The sequence below is a fragment of the Stenella coeruleoalba genome, assembly GCF_951394435.1.
Source record: "Stenella coeruleoalba genome assembly, chromosome: X".
Classification (NCBI taxonomy): Eukaryota; Metazoa; Chordata; class Mammalia; order Artiodactyla; family Delphinidae; genus Stenella; species Stenella coeruleoalba.
The window spans coordinates 56,425,552-56,444,202 of NC_137152.1; the positions used below are offsets into that span (position 1 = coordinate 56,425,552).

The 18,651-nt window shown below is 41.6% G+C and overlaps 1 protein-coding gene across 3 annotated transcripts in view; it reads right to left on the bottom strand.

Annotated features, from left to right (window-relative positions):
* Positions 1-18,651, bottom strand: part of ERCC6L (ERCC excision repair 6 like, spindle assembly checkpoint helicase) — a 50,532-nt gene that overhangs the window by 14,970 nt on the left and 16,911 nt on the right. Inside the window, exon 1 of one of the 3 annotated variants that reach the window (XM_079909646.1) lies at positions 10,881-11,041. The exons of 1 other annotated variant lie outside the window; for it this stretch is intronic. In XM_079909646.1, coding sequence (XP_079765772.1) covers positions 10,881-11,005 — 125 coding nt within the window. In that variant the 5' untranslated portion in view covers positions 11,006-11,041. Of the gene's footprint in view, positions 1-94; positions 173-10,880; positions 11,042-18,651 lie in introns of those variants that run through there. One more of the 3 variants, XM_079909648.1, reaches the window with a different exon arrangement.

The window sequence follows — 18,651 nt, forward strand, 5'->3', positions numbered from 1 at the left end:
TGTGACAAGACAGGGAACTAAATGCAAAGACCCCAACCCAATAAAACTTTATCAGCTTCACTTGCAAAGCAACCAGAAGTTGCTCTTTTCTAACCTGACCACCAGCCACAGGGCCTCTGGTAGTGGTATAGGAGCCTGGTCTTGCTAATCTCAGTCCATGTGAGTAGAGTTATCGCTGTCCTTCCCACAAGAACTCAGTTCCCATAACCTATAATGGAAAAGAATCTAATTCAGATATATATATCTGAATCATCTTGCTGTACACCTGAAACTAACACAACATTGTAAATCAACTATATTTCAATAATTTTGTGTGTGTGTGTGGTACGCGGGCCTCTCACTGTTGTGACCTCTCCCATTGCAGAGCACAGGCTCCAGACGCACAGGCTCAGAGGCCATGGCTCACGAGCCCAGCTGCTCCGCGGCATGTAGGATATTACCGGACCGGGGCACGAACCAGTGTCCCCTGCATCGGCAGGCGGACTCTCAACCACTGCGCCACCAGGGAAGCCCAATAAAAATTTTTTAAAAAGAACTCAGTTCCCCTATCCTGATCCAGCCCCCTCATAAGGAGCTCACTGACACATCTCTATGTATCCAGTCCCCTTCTCAAGACGCATGTGGATACATCATACACAATTGGTTAAGTCTTTTGATTCTCAATCAAAATCAATAAAACATGTGTGGCTGACATAAAAACTGCAGATGGGGACTTCCCTGGTAGTGCAGTGGTTAAGACTCCACACTTCCAATGCAGGGGGCTCGGGTTCGTTCCCTGGTCAGGGAACTACATCCCACATGCATGCCGCAACTAAGAGTTTGCATGCCACAACTAAGGAGCCTGCGTGCCGTGACTAAGGAGCCAGTGAGTCACAGCTAAGGAGCCTGCGAGCCAAAACTAATGAGCCCACCTACCTCAACTAAGGAGCCCACATGCTGCAACTAAGGAGCCGGCTAGCCGCAACTAAGGAGCCCACGAGCCACAACTAAGGAGCCCACCTGCCGCAACTAAGACCTGGCACAAACAAACAAATAAATAAATAAATATTAAAAAAAAAAACACTGCAGATGACCTGAATGCCAGTATTGGAAACTGGTCCATCAAAACCTGGATCACTAGGACTTCCCTGGTGGTAGAGTGGTTAAGGATCTGCCTGCCGGGCTTCCCTGGTGGCGCAGTGGTTGAGAGTCCGCCTGCCGATGCAGGGGACGCGGGTTCATGCCCCGGTCCGGGAAGATCCCACATGCCGCGGAGCGGCTGGGCCCGTGAGCCATGGCTGCTGAGCCTGCGCGTCCGGAGCCTGTGCTCCGCAACGGGAGAGGCCACAACAGTGAGAGGCCCACATACCGCAAAAAAAAAAAAAAAAAAAAAGAATCTGCCTGCCAATGCAGGGGACACGGGTTCGAGCCCTGGTCCAGGAAGATCCCACATGCCACAGAGCAACTAAGCCTGTGCACTACAACTACTGAGCCTGCGCTCTAGAGCCTGCATGCTGCAACTACTGAGCCTGCGTGCTGCAACTACTGAAGCCCACACGCCTAGGCCCATGTTCCACAAGAGAAGCCACCGCAATGAGAAGCCCGTGCACCGCAACGAAGAGTAGCCCCCGCTCACCACAACTAGAGAAAGCCCGCGTGCAGCAATGAACACCCAACGCAACCAAAACACACACACACACACACACACACACACCCCTGCATCACAGAACTAGACTGGGAAGATGGCCACCTTTTGGCCTTACTTCCAGGGGTGATCATTTTAACCAAAGTGGAAAATAATTTATAATAATAACTTATAAATACAAACTTATTATTAAATAGCAACCTCTGGGATAAATTAGAAGAGAATATGGTCCACATTTCAGTCAAATAGCAAGTATTACTAACTATTTAATAGTTAGCTTTCCCCTGCTTAGCCCCATTTGTGAGATGGACATCTAAGAATAAAAAACAAATGAACAGAGCTTCCCTGGTGGCGCAGTGGTTGAGAGTCCACCTGCCGATGCAGGGGACACGGGTTCGTGCCCCAGTCTGGGAAGATCCCACATGCCGCGGAGCGGCTGGGCCCGTAAGCCATGGCCGCTGAGCCTGCGCGTCCGGAGCCTGTGCTCCACGGGGGGGGGGGGCGGGCAGGGCCACAACGGTGAGAGGCCCGCATACCACAAACAAACAAAACCCCCCTACACTGCTTTATTCTTTAAAAAAAAATTTTTTTTTAATTTATTTATTTTTGGCTGCATTGGGTCTTCGTTGCCATCAACTCTTCATTGCAGTGCATGGGCTTCTCACTGCAGTGGCTTCTCTTCTTGCAGCATATGGGCTCTAGGACCACGGGCTTCAGTAGTTGTGTCACGTGGGCCCAGTAGTTGTGGCTCATGGGCTCTAGAGCACAGGCTCAGTAGTTGTGGCCCACGGGCTTAGTTGCTCCACAGCACGTGGGATCTTCCCAGACCAAGGATCGAACCCATGTCCCCTGCATTGGCAGGCAGATTCTTAACCACTGCGCCACCAGGGAAGCCCTCTTTTTTTTTTAAATTTTTTTTGATGTGGACCATTTTTAAAGTCTTTATTGCATTTGTTAAAATATTGCTTCTGCTTCATGTTTTGGTTTTTTTGGCCCCAAGGCATGTGGGATCTTAGCTCCCCGACCAGGGACTGAACCCACACCCTGTACCTTGGAAGGCGAAGTCTTAACCACTGGACTGCCAGGGAAGTCCCCTTGCTTTACTCTTAATAGCCAAAAAATGGAAACAGCCCAACTGTCCATCAGCTTGAATTATCGATCTGTGGTATATTCAAATAATAGAATACTACTCGATAACAGAAAAGAATGAACTACCATATGTATGAAAGCATGCATAAGTTCATACATGTATGAATTTCAAAAACATTATTCTGAGCCAAAGAAGCCAGGTATAAAAGTAGAAGCAGTTTGATTTTTTTTACTTACGTGAAGTTCTGTAATAGGCAAAACTAATCTGTGGTAGAAAACATCAGAGCAGTGGTTGCCTCTGGAGGTAGAAGGTGGGAGTGGGGATTGCCTGGGAAGGGGCATAAGGGAACTTTCTGGGGTGATGATAATGTTCTATACCTTGACAGGGGTTTGGGTTACACAGGTGTATGCATTTGTCAAAACTCAATAAATGTACACTTAAGGTGTGTCCATTTCTTGGTATGTAAACTTTACTTCAAAAGAAAAAAAACCTAAAATATTGAAATCTAGTTAATGGTAAGTATGCTGAAGCAGGAGGAAATATCCTGATGTCTGCAACTTACTTTGAAATGCATCCAAAAAATGAGATGGATTGGTACAGTAGATATGTGATAAAAACAAATATAGTGAAATGTTAATAATAGAATCTGGGTGGTGGGTCAAAAAAAACGGGGCCTGCTTTGCCCATAGACTGCTGCCTCTCAGTTCAAAGGCACACATAACTGGGAGTCATAACTCAACACACTGCAACTTGGCTTCTTACCCAAGCACCCTAATGCAACTGTTTTCACCAAAGGCACCAATGACCTCCATATTGCCAAACTCAGTGGCCACTTCTTGGTCTTTCTTGACCTTTCTGCTGCAGTTAAAAGCACTGAGGGACTTCCCTGGTGGTCCAGTGGCTAAGATTCCGAGCTCCGAATACAGGGGGCCCGGGTTCAATCCCTGGTCAGGGAACTAGATCCCACATGCCGCAACTAAAGATCCGCACGCCGCAACGAAGATCCCGCGTGCTGCAACTAAGACCTGGCACAGCCAAATAATAAATAAATAAATGTTTTTTAAAATAAAAAATAAATAAAACCACTGACCACCATGGGACTTCCCTGGTGGTCCAGTGGTTTAGACTCCACGCTTCCACTGCAGGGGGTGAGGGTTTGATCCCTGGTCGGGGAAGTAACATCCTGCATGCCAGTAATGCGTGCCCAAAAAAACCCACTAACCATCATCCCCCTCGTTAACTTTTCCCTCCTCCTTGGGTACAGTGGCACACAACACTCTCTCCTGGATTTCTTCCTACCTCTCTAACCATTCCTTCTCAGTCTGCATCTTGGATTCCTCCCCCTCTGCCTGTCCCCATATAAACATTGATATTTCCAAGGATCTTTTTGTTGTCATTGCCCTTCTGCCCTTCTGACTCTATGTACTTTACCCCAGAAGATTTTATTCACAGCAGTGGCTTCCTACTGGGTTGAATAGTATCCCCCCAAATTTCATGTTGACCTGGAACATGTGAATGTGACCTTATTTGGGAAAATAGAGTATTTTGCAGATGTAATCAAGTTAAGATGAAGTCATACTGGATAAGGGTGGGCCCTAATCCAACATGGTGTCCTTATAAGAGGTATATTTGCACACAGAGAGACAGACAGAGTGGAGAATGCCACGAGAAGACAGAGGCAGAGACTGGAGTAATGCATCTACATGCCAAGGAACTCCAAGGATCGCCAGCACCACCAGAAGCTAAGAGAGGCATGGAACAGATTCTCTCTCACAGCCTCCAAAAAGAAACTAACCCTGCTGACACCTTGATTTCAGACTTCTGGACTCAGGAACTATGAGAGAATAAATTTCTGGGGAATTTTTTTATTGTGGTAAAATCTATGTAAGATAAAATTTGCCATTTTAACCATTTTAATTGTACTTCAATGGCATTAATTACATTCATAATGTAAAACCATCACCACTATCTATTTCTAAAACTTTTACATCACCCCAAACATAAACTCTGTACCGATTAAGCAATAACTCTCCATCCCTCCCTGCCCCCAGCCCCTGGTAACCTCTATACTTTCTGTCTCTATGTTGCCTATTCTAGGTATCTTATACAAGTGGAATCATACAATATTTGTCCTTTTGTGGCTGGCTTATTTCACCTAGCATAATGTTTTCAGGGTTCATCCATATTGTAGCATGTATCACAATTTTACTCCTTTTTAAGTCTGAATACTCCACTGCATGGAAAAACATTTTGTTTATCCATTCATCTGTTGGTGGACACTTGGGCTGTTTCCACCTTTTGGCTCTTATAAATACTGCTGCAACGAACACTGGTGTACAAGTATCTGTTTGGGTCCCTGTTTTCAATTCTATTGGGTATATACCTAAGAGTGGAATTGCTGGCTCATATGGAAATTCTGTGTTTAACTTTTTGAGGAACTGCCATTTGTTTAAGGAGATGGATGTGGGTAGGTGGGAAGTAAAGCAATCTGAAGGAGATATAATAATTTGGCTAAGAAAAGGAACAGAACAACTGACCCAGGCCCAGATATCCCCATTTTATAATATGAGGAAACTGAGACTCAGCATGGCATGGTCAAATGAATTGTCTGAAGTTAACCAGCTAGCAAAGCAAGTGGCAGAGCTAGAATTTTAACTGAAGCCTGAAAAATCCAAAGCTACTGCTCTATCCACCATTCCACCTTGCCTGCATATTATATTTTTCACTGGCCTACCATCAAGGTCCAAAGATCTGCTTTCACTCCCCCAACCTCCACTGTGTTCCAGCAATACTAAACTCCTACACTGCTCTGAAGGGGCCAGCCATGCTTCCTCTTGCTTCTGAACCTTTACACATAAAACTATCTAGTATGCCACGTACATCAGCTTCTTCCCCACTGCTTAGTTAATTCCCACTCATCCTTTAATAATATACTTTTTAAAGTAAATTTATTTATTTTATTTATTTATTTTTGGCTGTGTTGGGTCTTCGTTGCTATGCGCAGGCTTTCTCTAGTTGCCGTGAGCGGGGGCTACTCTTCTTTGCGGTGCACGGGCTTCTCATTGTGGTGGCTTCTCTTGTTGCGGAGCACGGGCTCTAGGCGCGCGGGCTTCAGTAGTGTGGCACATGGGCTCAGTAGTTGTGGCACGCGGGCTCTAGAGTGCAGGCTCAGTAGTTGTGGCACACAGGCTTAGTTGATCCGTGGCATGTGGGATCTTCCTGGACCAGGGCTCGAACCCGTGTCCCCTGTATTGGCAGGTGGATTCTTAACCACTGTGTCACCAAGGAAGTGACAACTCCCCCCTCCCCTCCCTCCCTCTCCCTCTCTCCCTCTCTCCCTCTCTCTCTCTCTCTCTCTCTCCCCCCCCCACACACACACACACAAAGCCTGGATTAGGGACACATCCTCTGTATTTATATCTATCATATGAAATTTTCTGTTTGCTTTCTTCCACACTAGACTATAAGGACATGTATCTTCTTCATCATTGCATCCTTAGCAACCAGCATTGTGGGCTGGTCCACAGGAGGCATTTGGTAAATGTTCCCTGAAGGCATGGAATGGTGAGATCGGGATAGATACTCGGAAAGTTAAGAGAAAGCAAGCATCTTTCATATACAATGGGCAGTCTTTTGTCCTTCCAGGAGTTTGCAACTCTCTGAAACCTTCTTCCACTAACCATACATTAGCAGACCTTAATGGAGGAACTTGAGCTTAGCCATAAGGCCCAGCAGAAGCTTAAATCCTGAGACATAATTGGTCCTGAATTAGCTCTAATCACAGGTAGCATGAAGGCACCAATCCCCAGTAATGCCCCAGTAAGCTCTCGCTCAGAATATTCTCCTGTGATAATCACCCAATGTTTATAGGTCCTCCACTGGTGAAACTGTAACCACTGTGGTTGGAGGACATTTGACCAACCAAAATAAGCTAAGAAACATTCAGTTGTTCATCAAATATGTATTAAGCATTTACCACATGTCAAGCATTGTGCTAAATGCTGGAGATATACCTAAGAGCAAAACAGGTCTCTGCCTTTGTGCAGCTCATAGTACAGGAGACTGACATTTACCAAAGAATCACATAAATAACTAGCTACAAACTGTAGCTATGAAGGAAAAGTATAGAGGGCTATTAGAGCATTCAAGAGGGGAACTCAGGGATGAAGAGCAGGGGGCCTCAAATCTTACAGAATTCTATTTTAACTCTTCAGGTTTGGTCCTTGCCAAATACACCCAAAGTATAGAGGTCATAAAGCAAAGACTTACAGGGATAAGGCAAGTAAAAGAAACAAGTGAAGCTGCTGTATGAAAAGCAACACTGGGGCAGTGCCCCATGTAAAGGGGGCACGCTGCTATTCATCTCCAGATCGTAATTGAAGCACAGAAGTAAGAACCCAGAGTTGCCAATATCTTCTGATGGTTGAAAAACAGTTGGAAATTCTGATTTTTACATGAATTCCCTGAGTTTTAAATGGTAACTAGTGCATACATTTTAAAAGCACTGAGCAGGACAAATAAAACTTATCTGTGAACATGGCTCATGGGCTACCAGTTCATGACTTCTGGTTTATCTCAGAAAGAAAAAGTACCATCAACTTTGGTTGTATCCCTTCTCCAAATGCTTTCGCCTGCCCCCACCCCAAAAATGGTAAGCCTAGGGCTCTCGGGATAGAACCCTACCACAAGGTCTGATTTGGGTCTTAACACTGTCCATATAAGTACTCTGTTTCTCCTATCACTTAAAACAGTGTAAGGGTTTCTGTAGCATTTATTATCTGTGTCACTGGCTTGGGATTCCAGACAAGAACTATCTAGACCAAACCATATGGCCCAAAAGAGATCCAAGGTTCCCAGTGCTCTTTCAGGTCCTTTGTATCCTGTCACAAAGAGAATATAAACAGGCAGGAAGAGCAAGGCCTATTTTAAAGTGAGTAAAGGCAGACATGGATCTAGTCCACCTCCTTTGTAATTTAAGACCTGAAAATTTTGGTTGAATTGGGCAAATACTCTCCTACCAGAATAAATAGGAAGATAGTATCATCTTACATGCCCTTAGAAAGCAGCTGAACCTGCTTCTAATTACTCCAGAAAAAGCAGCTAATTAATAATTATGCCAAAACCAAAATTATCTTTTATTCTGGCACAGAGGATGTGCTTTGGCATCCAGATGGATCATACCAGCTAATGCTCCTCATCAGGAAAACTAGTTTCATTATTTGGCGGAGTATTTGGTGGCTAACATCCTGACTGGCCCTTTGAGATAAAGTCTAACTAAAAATGAAAAATTCTCCAGGAACAATATTAAGTTCTTTTATGGGGACTTCCCTGGTGGCTCAGTGGATAAGACTCCACACTCCCAATGCAGGGGGCCTGGGTTTGATCCCTGGTCAGGGAACTAGATCCTACATGCAGGCTACAACTAAGAGTTTGCATGCCACAACTAAGGAGCCTGCCTGCCGCAACTAAGGAGACCACGTGCTGCAACTAAGGAGCCGGCAAGCCGCAACTAAGACCTGGCGCAGCCAAATAAATAAATAAATAGATTTTTTTAAAGTTCTTTTATGGTAGAAATGAACTTTGGTGCCTCCAGCCCCCAATCTTCCAGCCCAAGGTTATCTGGTTAACCAATGCACTGGAGTGCAAAACTCAGGGGCTTCAAGCAAGCAATTAATCCAGAATCTGAATAAACCTAGGGTTGTTTGGAAAAAAGTCCTGAACCCTCAAGTCTGCCTTCAGTTCACCTTCAGGCCACCTCAGTGGGGAAGTAGATAAGACTTTCCATTAAGACAAGAATATAATCTAAAAACAAACCATGACCTAGGTAGTGGTTACAATAATAATTCATTAAATTGAATATTTACATTTTATACATTTTCCTATATATGTCTTATTTTCAGAACAAAATGTTAAAGAATGTTACTTGCCCACCCTAGTGGCCAAAGGATAAGCTCTACCACCAGAAGGAGGTGGATGTGAAAGCTTGCTGAGCAGACAAAAAACCAAGACAACAAAACACAATAGCAACCATAATCACCTACACCTAGCAAATGCCTTAAGTATGGGTGCTTTATGTTACAGGAAAGAAGAATCTGGACTCTCAGTTCAATTCCATTGATCTCTATGCCTATACCTATATACTTATATAAGTACCACAGTGTCCTGACTACTGTAGTTTTGTAGTAAGCTTTGATATCAGGTACAGTGAGTCCTCCAACTTGTTATTTTTCAAGATTGTTTTGGATATTCTGGGTCCTCTGCATTTACACAAGGCTTTTATACTAGCTTGTCGGTTTCTGGGAAAAAAAAACCAGCTAGGATTTTGCTTGATATTGCATTCGAATTTGTCTGTCACTTTGGGGAGTACTGCCATCTTAACAATATTAACTCTTCCAACCCATGAACACTAGCTATCGTTCCATTTAATTAGGCTTTCTTGAACCTCTTTCAACAATGTAGTTTTCAGTATACAACTCTTACACTTCCTTGATTAAATTTATTCCTAAACATTTTATTCTTTGTGATACTATTGTAAATGGAATTGTTTTCTTAATTTCTTTCATTGCTGTGTAGATAAATACAACTGAATTTTGAATATTAATCTTTGCATCCTAAAACTTTACTTGTGGGAAGCAGTCAGCCATGAGAGCAGGCTGCAGACGTGCCAGGCATGCCGCCGCTGCTCGAAGGGACTGTCCCTACTTGTTACCCTCCTTGTTCCATTCCATGGGACAGAGATCAGAAAGAATGTAAAATGAGATAAGCAAAGCTGTCTCCCCCCTGCACATGCAGGTTATTTTTGATGATTCTGGGTTTATGGGTTTTCTCCCAGCGAAGTTAACCTTGAGCCGAGACAGTCATTAGATAATGTAAACCACCGTCTGGCAACCTTCCCTTTTCTGGTCTATATAATCTACAACTGTAGCACAATAAAATTTGCCTTGCAACCATCAGTTGTCTTGGTCCTTCTGACCCCATTCGTCAGTGCTATCCTTACCCCTTCCCTTCTGACCCTGGGCAGTGAGATCCTCTTTCTCCAGCTGGTCCGCGGCATTTACTGAACTCATTTATTAGCTCTACAGTTTTTTTTTTTGTAGATTCATTAGGGTTTTCTATATAAAAGATCATGTCAAAAAAAATTTAAAAAAAGATCATGTCATCTGCAAATACAGATCGTTTGACTTCATTCTTTCCAATCTGCATACCTTTTATTTCTTCTTCTTGCCTAATTGCCCTGTCTTGAACCTCTATTATAGTGTTGAATCAAAACAAATTATAATGTTGAATAGAAGTGGTGAGAGCACCCAATCAAAAAATGGGCAGAAGACCTGAATAGATATTTTTCCAAAGAAGACAAAGAGATGGCTAACAGGCATATGAAAAGATGCTCAACATCACTAATTATTAGAGAAATGCAAAACCACAATGAGGTATCACATCACACCTGTTAGAATGGCTATCTTCAAAAAGTCTACAAATAAAAAATGTTGTAGAGAATGTGGAGAAAAGGGAACCCTTGTACACTGTTGCTGGGGATGTAAATTGGTGCAGCCACTGTGAAAACAGTATGGAGGCTCCTTACAAAACTAAAAATAGAAATACCATATGATCCAGCAATTCCACTCCTGGGTATCTGGAAAAAACGAAAACACTAATTCCAAAAGATACACGCAAGGGCCCTGAACCAAGATGGCAGAGTAGAAGGATGTGCTCTCACTCCATCTTGTGAGAACACCAGAATCACAACTAGCTGCTGGACAATCATCACCAGGAAGACACTGGAACTCACCAAAAAAGATACCCCACATCCAAAGACAAAGGAGAAGCCACAATGAGACGGTAGGAGGGGCGCAATCACAGTAAAATCAAATCCCATAACTGTTGGGTGGGTGACTTACAGACTGGAGAACACTTACACCACAGAAGTCCACCCACTGGAGTGAAGGTTCTGAGCCCCACATCAGGCTTCCCAACCTGGGGGTCCGGCAACGGGAGGAGGAATTCCTAGAGAATAAGACTTTGAAGGCTAGCGGGATTTGATTGCAGAACTTTGACAGGACTGGGGGAAACAGAGACTCCACTCCTGGAGGGCACACACAAAGTAGTGTGCGCATCAGGACCCAGGGGAAGGAGCAGTGACCCCAGGGGAGACTGAACCAGACCTACCTGCTAGTTTTGGAGGGTCTCCTGCAGAGGCGAGGGGTGGCTGAGGCTGACCGTGGGAACAAGGACACTGGCAGCAAAAGTTCCTGGAAGTACTCCTTGGCGTGAGCCCTCCCAGAGTCTGCCATTAGCCCCACCAAAGAGCCCAGGTAGGCTCAAGTGTTGGGTTGCCTCAGGCCAACCAACCAACAGGGAGGGAACCCAGCCCCACCCATCAACAGTCAAGCGGATTAAAGTTTTACAGAGATCTGCCCACCAGAGCAACAGTCAGCTCTACCCACCAACAGTCCCTCCCATCAGGAAACTTGCAAAAGCCTCTTAGATAGCCTCGTCCACCAGAGGGCAGACAGCAGAAGCAAGAAAAACTACAATCCTGCAGCCTATGGAACGAAAACCACGTTCACAGAAAGACAGACAAAATGAAAAGGCAGAGGACTTTGTACCAGATGAAGGAACAAGATAAAACCCCGGAAACACAACTAAATGAAGTGGAGATAGGCAACCTTCCAGAAAAAGAATTCAGAATAATGATAGTGAAGATGATCCAGGACCTTGGGAAAAAAATGGAGGCAAAGATCAAGAAGATGCAAGAAATGTTTAATAAAGACCTTGAAAAATTAAAGAACAAACAAACAGAGATGAACAATACACTAACTGAAATGAAAACTACACTAGAAGGAATCAATAGCAGAATAACGGAGGCAGAAGAACGGATAAGTGACCTGGAAGACAGAATGGTGGAATTCACTGCTGCGGAACAGAATAAAGAAAAAAGAATGAAAAGAAATGAAGACAGCCTAAGAGACCTCTGGGACAACATTAAACACAACAACATTCACATTATAGTGGTCCCAGAAGGAGAAGAGAGAAAGGACCAGAGAAAATATTTGAAGAGATTACAGTTGAAAACTTCCCTCACATGGGAAGGGAAATAGCCACCCAAGTCCAAGAAGCACAGCGAGTCCCATACAGGATAAACCCAAGGAGAAACACGCCAAGACACACAGTAATCAAATTGGCAAAAATTAAAGACAAAGAAAAATTATTGAAAGCAACAAGGGAAAAACCACAAATAACATACAAGGGAACTCCCATAAGGTTAACAGCTGCTTTCTCAGCAGAAACTCTACAAGCCAGAAGGGAGTGGCATGATATACTTAAAGTGATGAAAGGGAAGAACCTACAACCAAGGTTACTCTACCTGGCAAGGATCTCATTCATATTTGATGGAGAAATCAAAAGCTTTACAGACAAGCAAAAGCTAAGAGAATTCAGCACCACCAAACCAGCTCTACAACAAATGCTAAAGGAACTTCTCTAAGTGGGAAACACAAGACAAGAAAAGGACCTAAAAAAGCAAACCCAAAACAATTAAGAAAATGGTCATAGGAACATACATATCGATAATTACTTTAAATGGATTAAATGCTCCAAACAAAAGACACAGGCTCACTGAATGGATACAAAAACAAGACCCATATATATGCTGTCTACAAGAGACCCACTTCAGACCTAGGGACACATACAGACTGAAAGGGAGGGGATGGAAAAAGATATTCCATGCAAACGGAAATCAAAAGAAAGCCGGAGTATCAATACTCATATCAGATAAAATAGACTTTAAAATAAAGAATGTTACAAGAGACAAGGAAGGACACTACATAATGATCAAGAGATCAATCCAAGAAAAAGATATAACAATTATAAATATATATGCACCCAACATAGGAGAACCTCAGTACATAAGGCAACTGCTAACAGCTATAAAAGAGGAAATCGGGGCTTCCCTGGTGGCGCAGTGGTTGAGAGTCCGCCTGCTGATGCAGGGGACACAGGTTCGTGCCCCGGTCCAGGAGGATCCCACATGCCGCAGAGCGGCTGGGCCCGTGAGCCATGGCCGCTTAGCCTGCGCGTCCAGAGCCTGTGCTCCGCAACGGGAGAGGCCACAGCAGTGAGAGGCCCACGTACCGCAAAAAAAAAAAAAAAGAGGAAATCGACAGTAACATAATAGTACTGGGGAACTTTAACAGCTCAATTACACCAATGGACAGATCGCCCAAAATGAAAATAAATAAGGAAACAGAAGCTTTAAATGACACAACAGACCAGATAGATTATCTATAGGACATTCCATCCAAAAACAGATTACATTTTCTTCTCAAGTGTGCACGGAACATTCTCCATGATAGATCACATCTTGGGTCACAAATCAAGCCTCAGTAAATCTAAGAAAACTGAAATCATATCAAGCATCTTTTCTGACCACAAAGCTATGAGATTAGAAATGAATTACAGGGAAAAAAATATAAAAAACACAAACACATGGGGGCTAAACAATACGTTACTAAATAACCAAGAGATCACTGAAGAAATCAAAGAAGAAATCAAAAAAATACCTAGAGACAAATGACAACAAAAACACGACAATACAAAACTTATGGGATGCAGCAAAAGCAGTTCTAAGAGGGAAGTTTATAGCTATACAAGCCTACCTCAAGAAACAAGAAAAATCTCAAATAAACAATCTAAGCTTACACCTAAAGGAACTAGAGAAAGAAGAACAAGCAAAACCCAAAGTTAGCAGAAGGAAGGAAATCATAAACATCAGAGCAGAAATAAATGAAATAGAAACAAAGAAATCAGTAGCAAAGATCAATAAAACTAAAAGCTGGTTCTTTGAGAGGATAAACAAAATTGATAAACCATTAGCCAGACTTATCAAGAAAAAGAGGGAGAGGACTCAAATCAATAAAATTAGAAATGAAAAAGGAGAAGTTACAACAGACACCACAGAAATACAAGAGACTACATCCTAAGAGACTACTACAAGCAACTCTAAGCCAAAAAATTGGAAAACCTGGAAGAAATGGACAAATTCTTAGAAAGGTACAACCTTCCAAGACTGAACCAGGAAGAAATAGAAAATATGAACAGACCAATCACAAGTAATGAGATTGAAACTGCGATTAAAATTCTTCCAACAAACAAAAGTCCAGGACCAGATGGCTTCACAGGTGAATTCTATCAAACATTTAGAGAAGAGCTAAAACCCATCCTTCTCAATCTCTTCCAAACAACTGCAGAGGAAGGAACACTCCCAAACTCATTCTATGAGGCCACCATCACCCTGATACCAAAACCAGACAAAGATACTACAAAAAAAGAAAATTACAGACCAAAATCACTCATGAATATAGATGCAAAAATCCTCAACAAAATACTAGCAAACAGAATCCAACAACACATTAAAAGGATCATATACCATGAGCAAGTGGGATTTATCCCACAGATGCAAGGATTCTTCAATATATGCAAATCAATCAGTGTGATACACCATATTAACAAATTGAAGAATAAAAACCATATGATCATCTCAATAGATGCAGAAAAAGCTTCTGACAAAATTCAACACCCATTTATGATAAAAACTCTCCAGAAAGTGGGCATAGAGGGAACCTACCTCAACATAATAAAGGCCATATACAACAAACCCACAGCAAACATCATTCTCAATGGTGAAAAACTGAAAGTATTTCCTCTACAATCAGGAACAAGACAAGGATGACCACTCTCACCACTATTATTCAACATAGTTTTGGAAGTCCCAGCCATGGCAATCAGAGAAGAAAAAGAAATAAAAGGAATACAAATTGGAAAAGAAGAAGTAAAACGGTCACTGTTTGCAGATGACATGATACTATACATAGAGAATCCTAAAGATGCCACCAGAAAACTACTAGAGGTAATCAATGAATTTGGTAAAGTTGCAGGATACAAAATTAATGCACAGAAATCTCTTGCATTCCTATACACTAATGATGAAAAATCTGAAACAGAAATTAAGGAAACACTCCCATTTACCACTGTAACAAAAAGAATAAAATACCTAGGAATAAACCTACCTAGGGAGACAAAAGACCTGTATGCAGAAAACTATAAGACAGTGATGAAAGAAATTAAAGATGATACCAACAGATGGAGAGATATACCATGTTCTTGGATTGGAAGAATCAATATTGTGAAAATGACTATACTACCCAAAGCAATCTACAGATTCCATGCAATCCTTATCAAATTACCAATGGCATTTTTTACAGAACTAGAACAAAAAAATCTTAAAATTTGTATGGAGACACAAAAGATACCAAATACCCAAAGCAATCTTGAGAAAGAAAAACGGAGCTGGAGGAATCAGACTCCCTGACTTCAGACTATACTACAAAGCTACAGTAATCAAGACAATATGGTAGTGGCACAAAGACAGAAACACAGATCAATGGAACAAGATAGAAAGCCCAGAGATAAACCCACGCACCTATGGTCAACTAATCTATGATAAAGGAGGCAAGGATATACAATGGAGAAAAGACAGCCTCTTCAATAAGTGGTGCTGGGAAAACTGGACAGCTACATGTAAAAGAATGAAATTAGAACACTCCCTAACACCACACACAAAAATAAACTCAAAATGGACTAGAGACCTAAATGTAAGACCAGACACTATAAAACTCTTAGAGGAAAACATAGGAAGAACACTCTTTGACATAAATCACAGCAAGACCTTTTTTGATCCACCTCCTAGAATAATGGAAATAAAAACAAAAATAAACAAATGGGACCTAATGAAACTTAAAAGATTTTGCACAGGAAAGGAAACCATAAAGAAGACGAAAAGACAACCCTCAGGGTGGGAGAAAGTATTTGCAAACGAATCAATGGACAAAGGATTAATCTCCAAAATATATAAACAGCTCATACAGCTCAATATTAAAAAAACAAACAACCCAATCAAGAAATGGGCAGAAGACCTAAATAGACATTTCTCCAAAGAAGACATACAGATGGCCAAGAAGCACATGAAAAGCTGCTCAGCATCACTAATTATTAGAGAAATGTAAATCAAAACTACAATAAGGTATCACCTCACACCAGTCAGAATGGGAATCATCAGAAAATCTACAAACAACAAATGCTGGAGAGGGTGTGGAGAAAAGGGAACCCTCTTGCACTGTTGGTGGGAATGTAAATTGATACAGCCACTATGGAGAACAGTATGGAGGTTCCTTAAAAAACTAAAAATAGAATTACCATATGACCCAGCAATCCCACTACTGGGCATATACCCAGAGAAAACCATAATTAAAAAAGACACATGCACCCCAATGTTCATTGCGGCACTATTTACAATAGCCAGGTCATGGAAGCAACCTAAATTCCCATCGACAGACGAATGGATAAAGAAGATGTGGTACATGTATACAATGCAATATTACTCGGCCATAAAAAGGAACGAAATTGGGTCATTTGTTGAGACGTGGATGGATCTAGAGACCGTCATACAGAGTTAAGTAAGTTAGAAAGAGAAAAACAAATATCGTATATTAATGCATATATGTGGAACCTAGAAAAATGGTACAGGTGAACCTGTTTGCAGGCAAAAATTGAGACACAGATGTAGAAAACAAACGTACGGACACCAAGGGGGGGAAAGCTGCAGGGGGGTGGGGGTGGGGGTGTGATGAATTGGGCTATTGAGATTGACATGTATACAGTGATGTGTATAAAATTGATGACTAATAAGAACCTGCTGTATAAAAAAATAAATAAAATAACATTTAAAAATTAAAAAAAAATAAGATACACGCAACCCAGTGCTCATAGCAGCACTATTTACAATAGCCAAGACACGGAAGTAACCCAACTGCCCATCAACAGACTATTGGATCAAGAAGATATGGTATGGTCTTCCCTGGTGGAGCAGTGGTTGAGAGTCCGCCTGCCAATGCATGGGACACGGGTTCGTGCCCCAGTCCGGGAAGATCCCACATGCCGCAGAGCGGCTGGGCCCGTGAGCCATGGCCCCTGAGCCTGCGCATCCGGAGCCTGCGCTCCGCAACGGGAGAGGCCACAACAGTGAGAGGCCCGCGTACCGCCAAAAAAAAAAAAAAAGAAAGAAGATATATGTGTGTATGTATGCGTGTATGTGTGGGTGTGTGTATATATATATATATATATACACACACACATATATTCGTGTGTGTGTATACACACACACATACACACCGGACTATTAACCATAGAAAAGCATGAAATACTGCCATTTGCAGCAATGTGGATGGACATAGAGAATATTATGCTTAGTGAAATAAGACAGAGAAAGACAAATACTGTATGATATCACTTATATGTGGAATCTAAAAAAATAATACAAATCAGTATATATGCAAAACAGAAACAAACAGATACAGAAAACAAATTTGTGTTTACCAAAGGGGAGAGGGAACTGGGGAGGGACAAATTAGGGGTATGGGATTAACAGATGTAAACTACTATATATAAAATAGATAAGCAACAAGGATATAAACTGTATAGCAAAGGGAATTATACCCATTATCTTGTGATAACCTATAATGGAGTATAATCTGCAAAAATATTGAATCACTATGCTATACACCTGAAACTAACACAATATTGTAATTTTACTATACTTCAATTAAAAAAAAAAAGAACTGGCGAGAGCAGACATCCTTATCTTGTTCTTGATATAAGGGGGGAAAGCTTTCAGTCTTTCACCATTAAGTATAATGTTAGCTGTAGGTTTTTGTAGACACCCTTGATCACGTTGTGGAAGTTATGTTGTATTCCTAGCTTGTTGAGTGTTTTTATTATTACAGGATGCTAGATTTAGTCAAATGCTTTTTCTGTACCTATTGAGAACCCCTGGTTTTTGCCCTTTGCTTTTGGATGAGTTAAGTTTGATATGTCTATTATCAAGCAGAGATGTCAAGTAAGCAGCCAGATACAGGAGTCTGGAGTTCAGAAGAGGTCAGAACAAAAGACAAAAATGTGAAAATTCTCAACATAAAGATGGGATTTAAAACCAAAAACCTGAGTACGATCACCAAAGGAAGGAGTATAATTAAAAAAAGACATGGCATTCCAACACTCCAACATTAACAGATGAATTCCAGCTAATGAATACAGAAACAATGGCGAAATTAGAAAACCATCACTTGTAATCCCTAATGAAATAACTGATTTGGGCAATGATTATCAATGGATGAAAGGTTGCTGGGGAACTGGGTATCCACAGGATGCTAAAGTATCCCCGACATATTATTTATTCATCACAAGGGGGAAAATGCAACTTTGCAAAGGAGTAATCAGCCTATGACTACCTGAACCCATTGATCAATCATAAAATTACTAAAAGTAGGAAAATCAGACATTATATGCTTCCTGATATGATGCAATAGGAAGTACATGACCTCACCTATGAAGTATTCATGTCAAAAATATTGAACCTTAAATCTTTTTGGTTTGGCTCTAGAATAGTTTTTTAAAAAAAATTTTATTGAGGTATAATCGACATACAGCATTATATTAGTTTCAGGTGTACAACATAATGACTTGATATTTGTATATACTGTGAAATGATCACCACAATAAGTCTAGTTACCATCTGTCACCAAACATAATTACGGATTTTTTTCTTGTGATGAGAATTTTTAAGATTTATTCTCTTAGCAACTCTCAAATATGCAATACAGTATTATTAACTATAGTCACCACACTGTACATTACATCCCAGGGTTTATTTATTTTATAACTGGAAGTTTGTACCTTTTGACCCCCTGCATCCATTTTGCCCACCCCTCAAATCCAGGAACCACCAATCTGTTCTCTGTTATCTATGAACTTGGTTTTGTTTTTGTTTTAGACCCCACATATAAGTGAGATCATACAGTATTCGTCTTTCTCTGTCTGATTTATT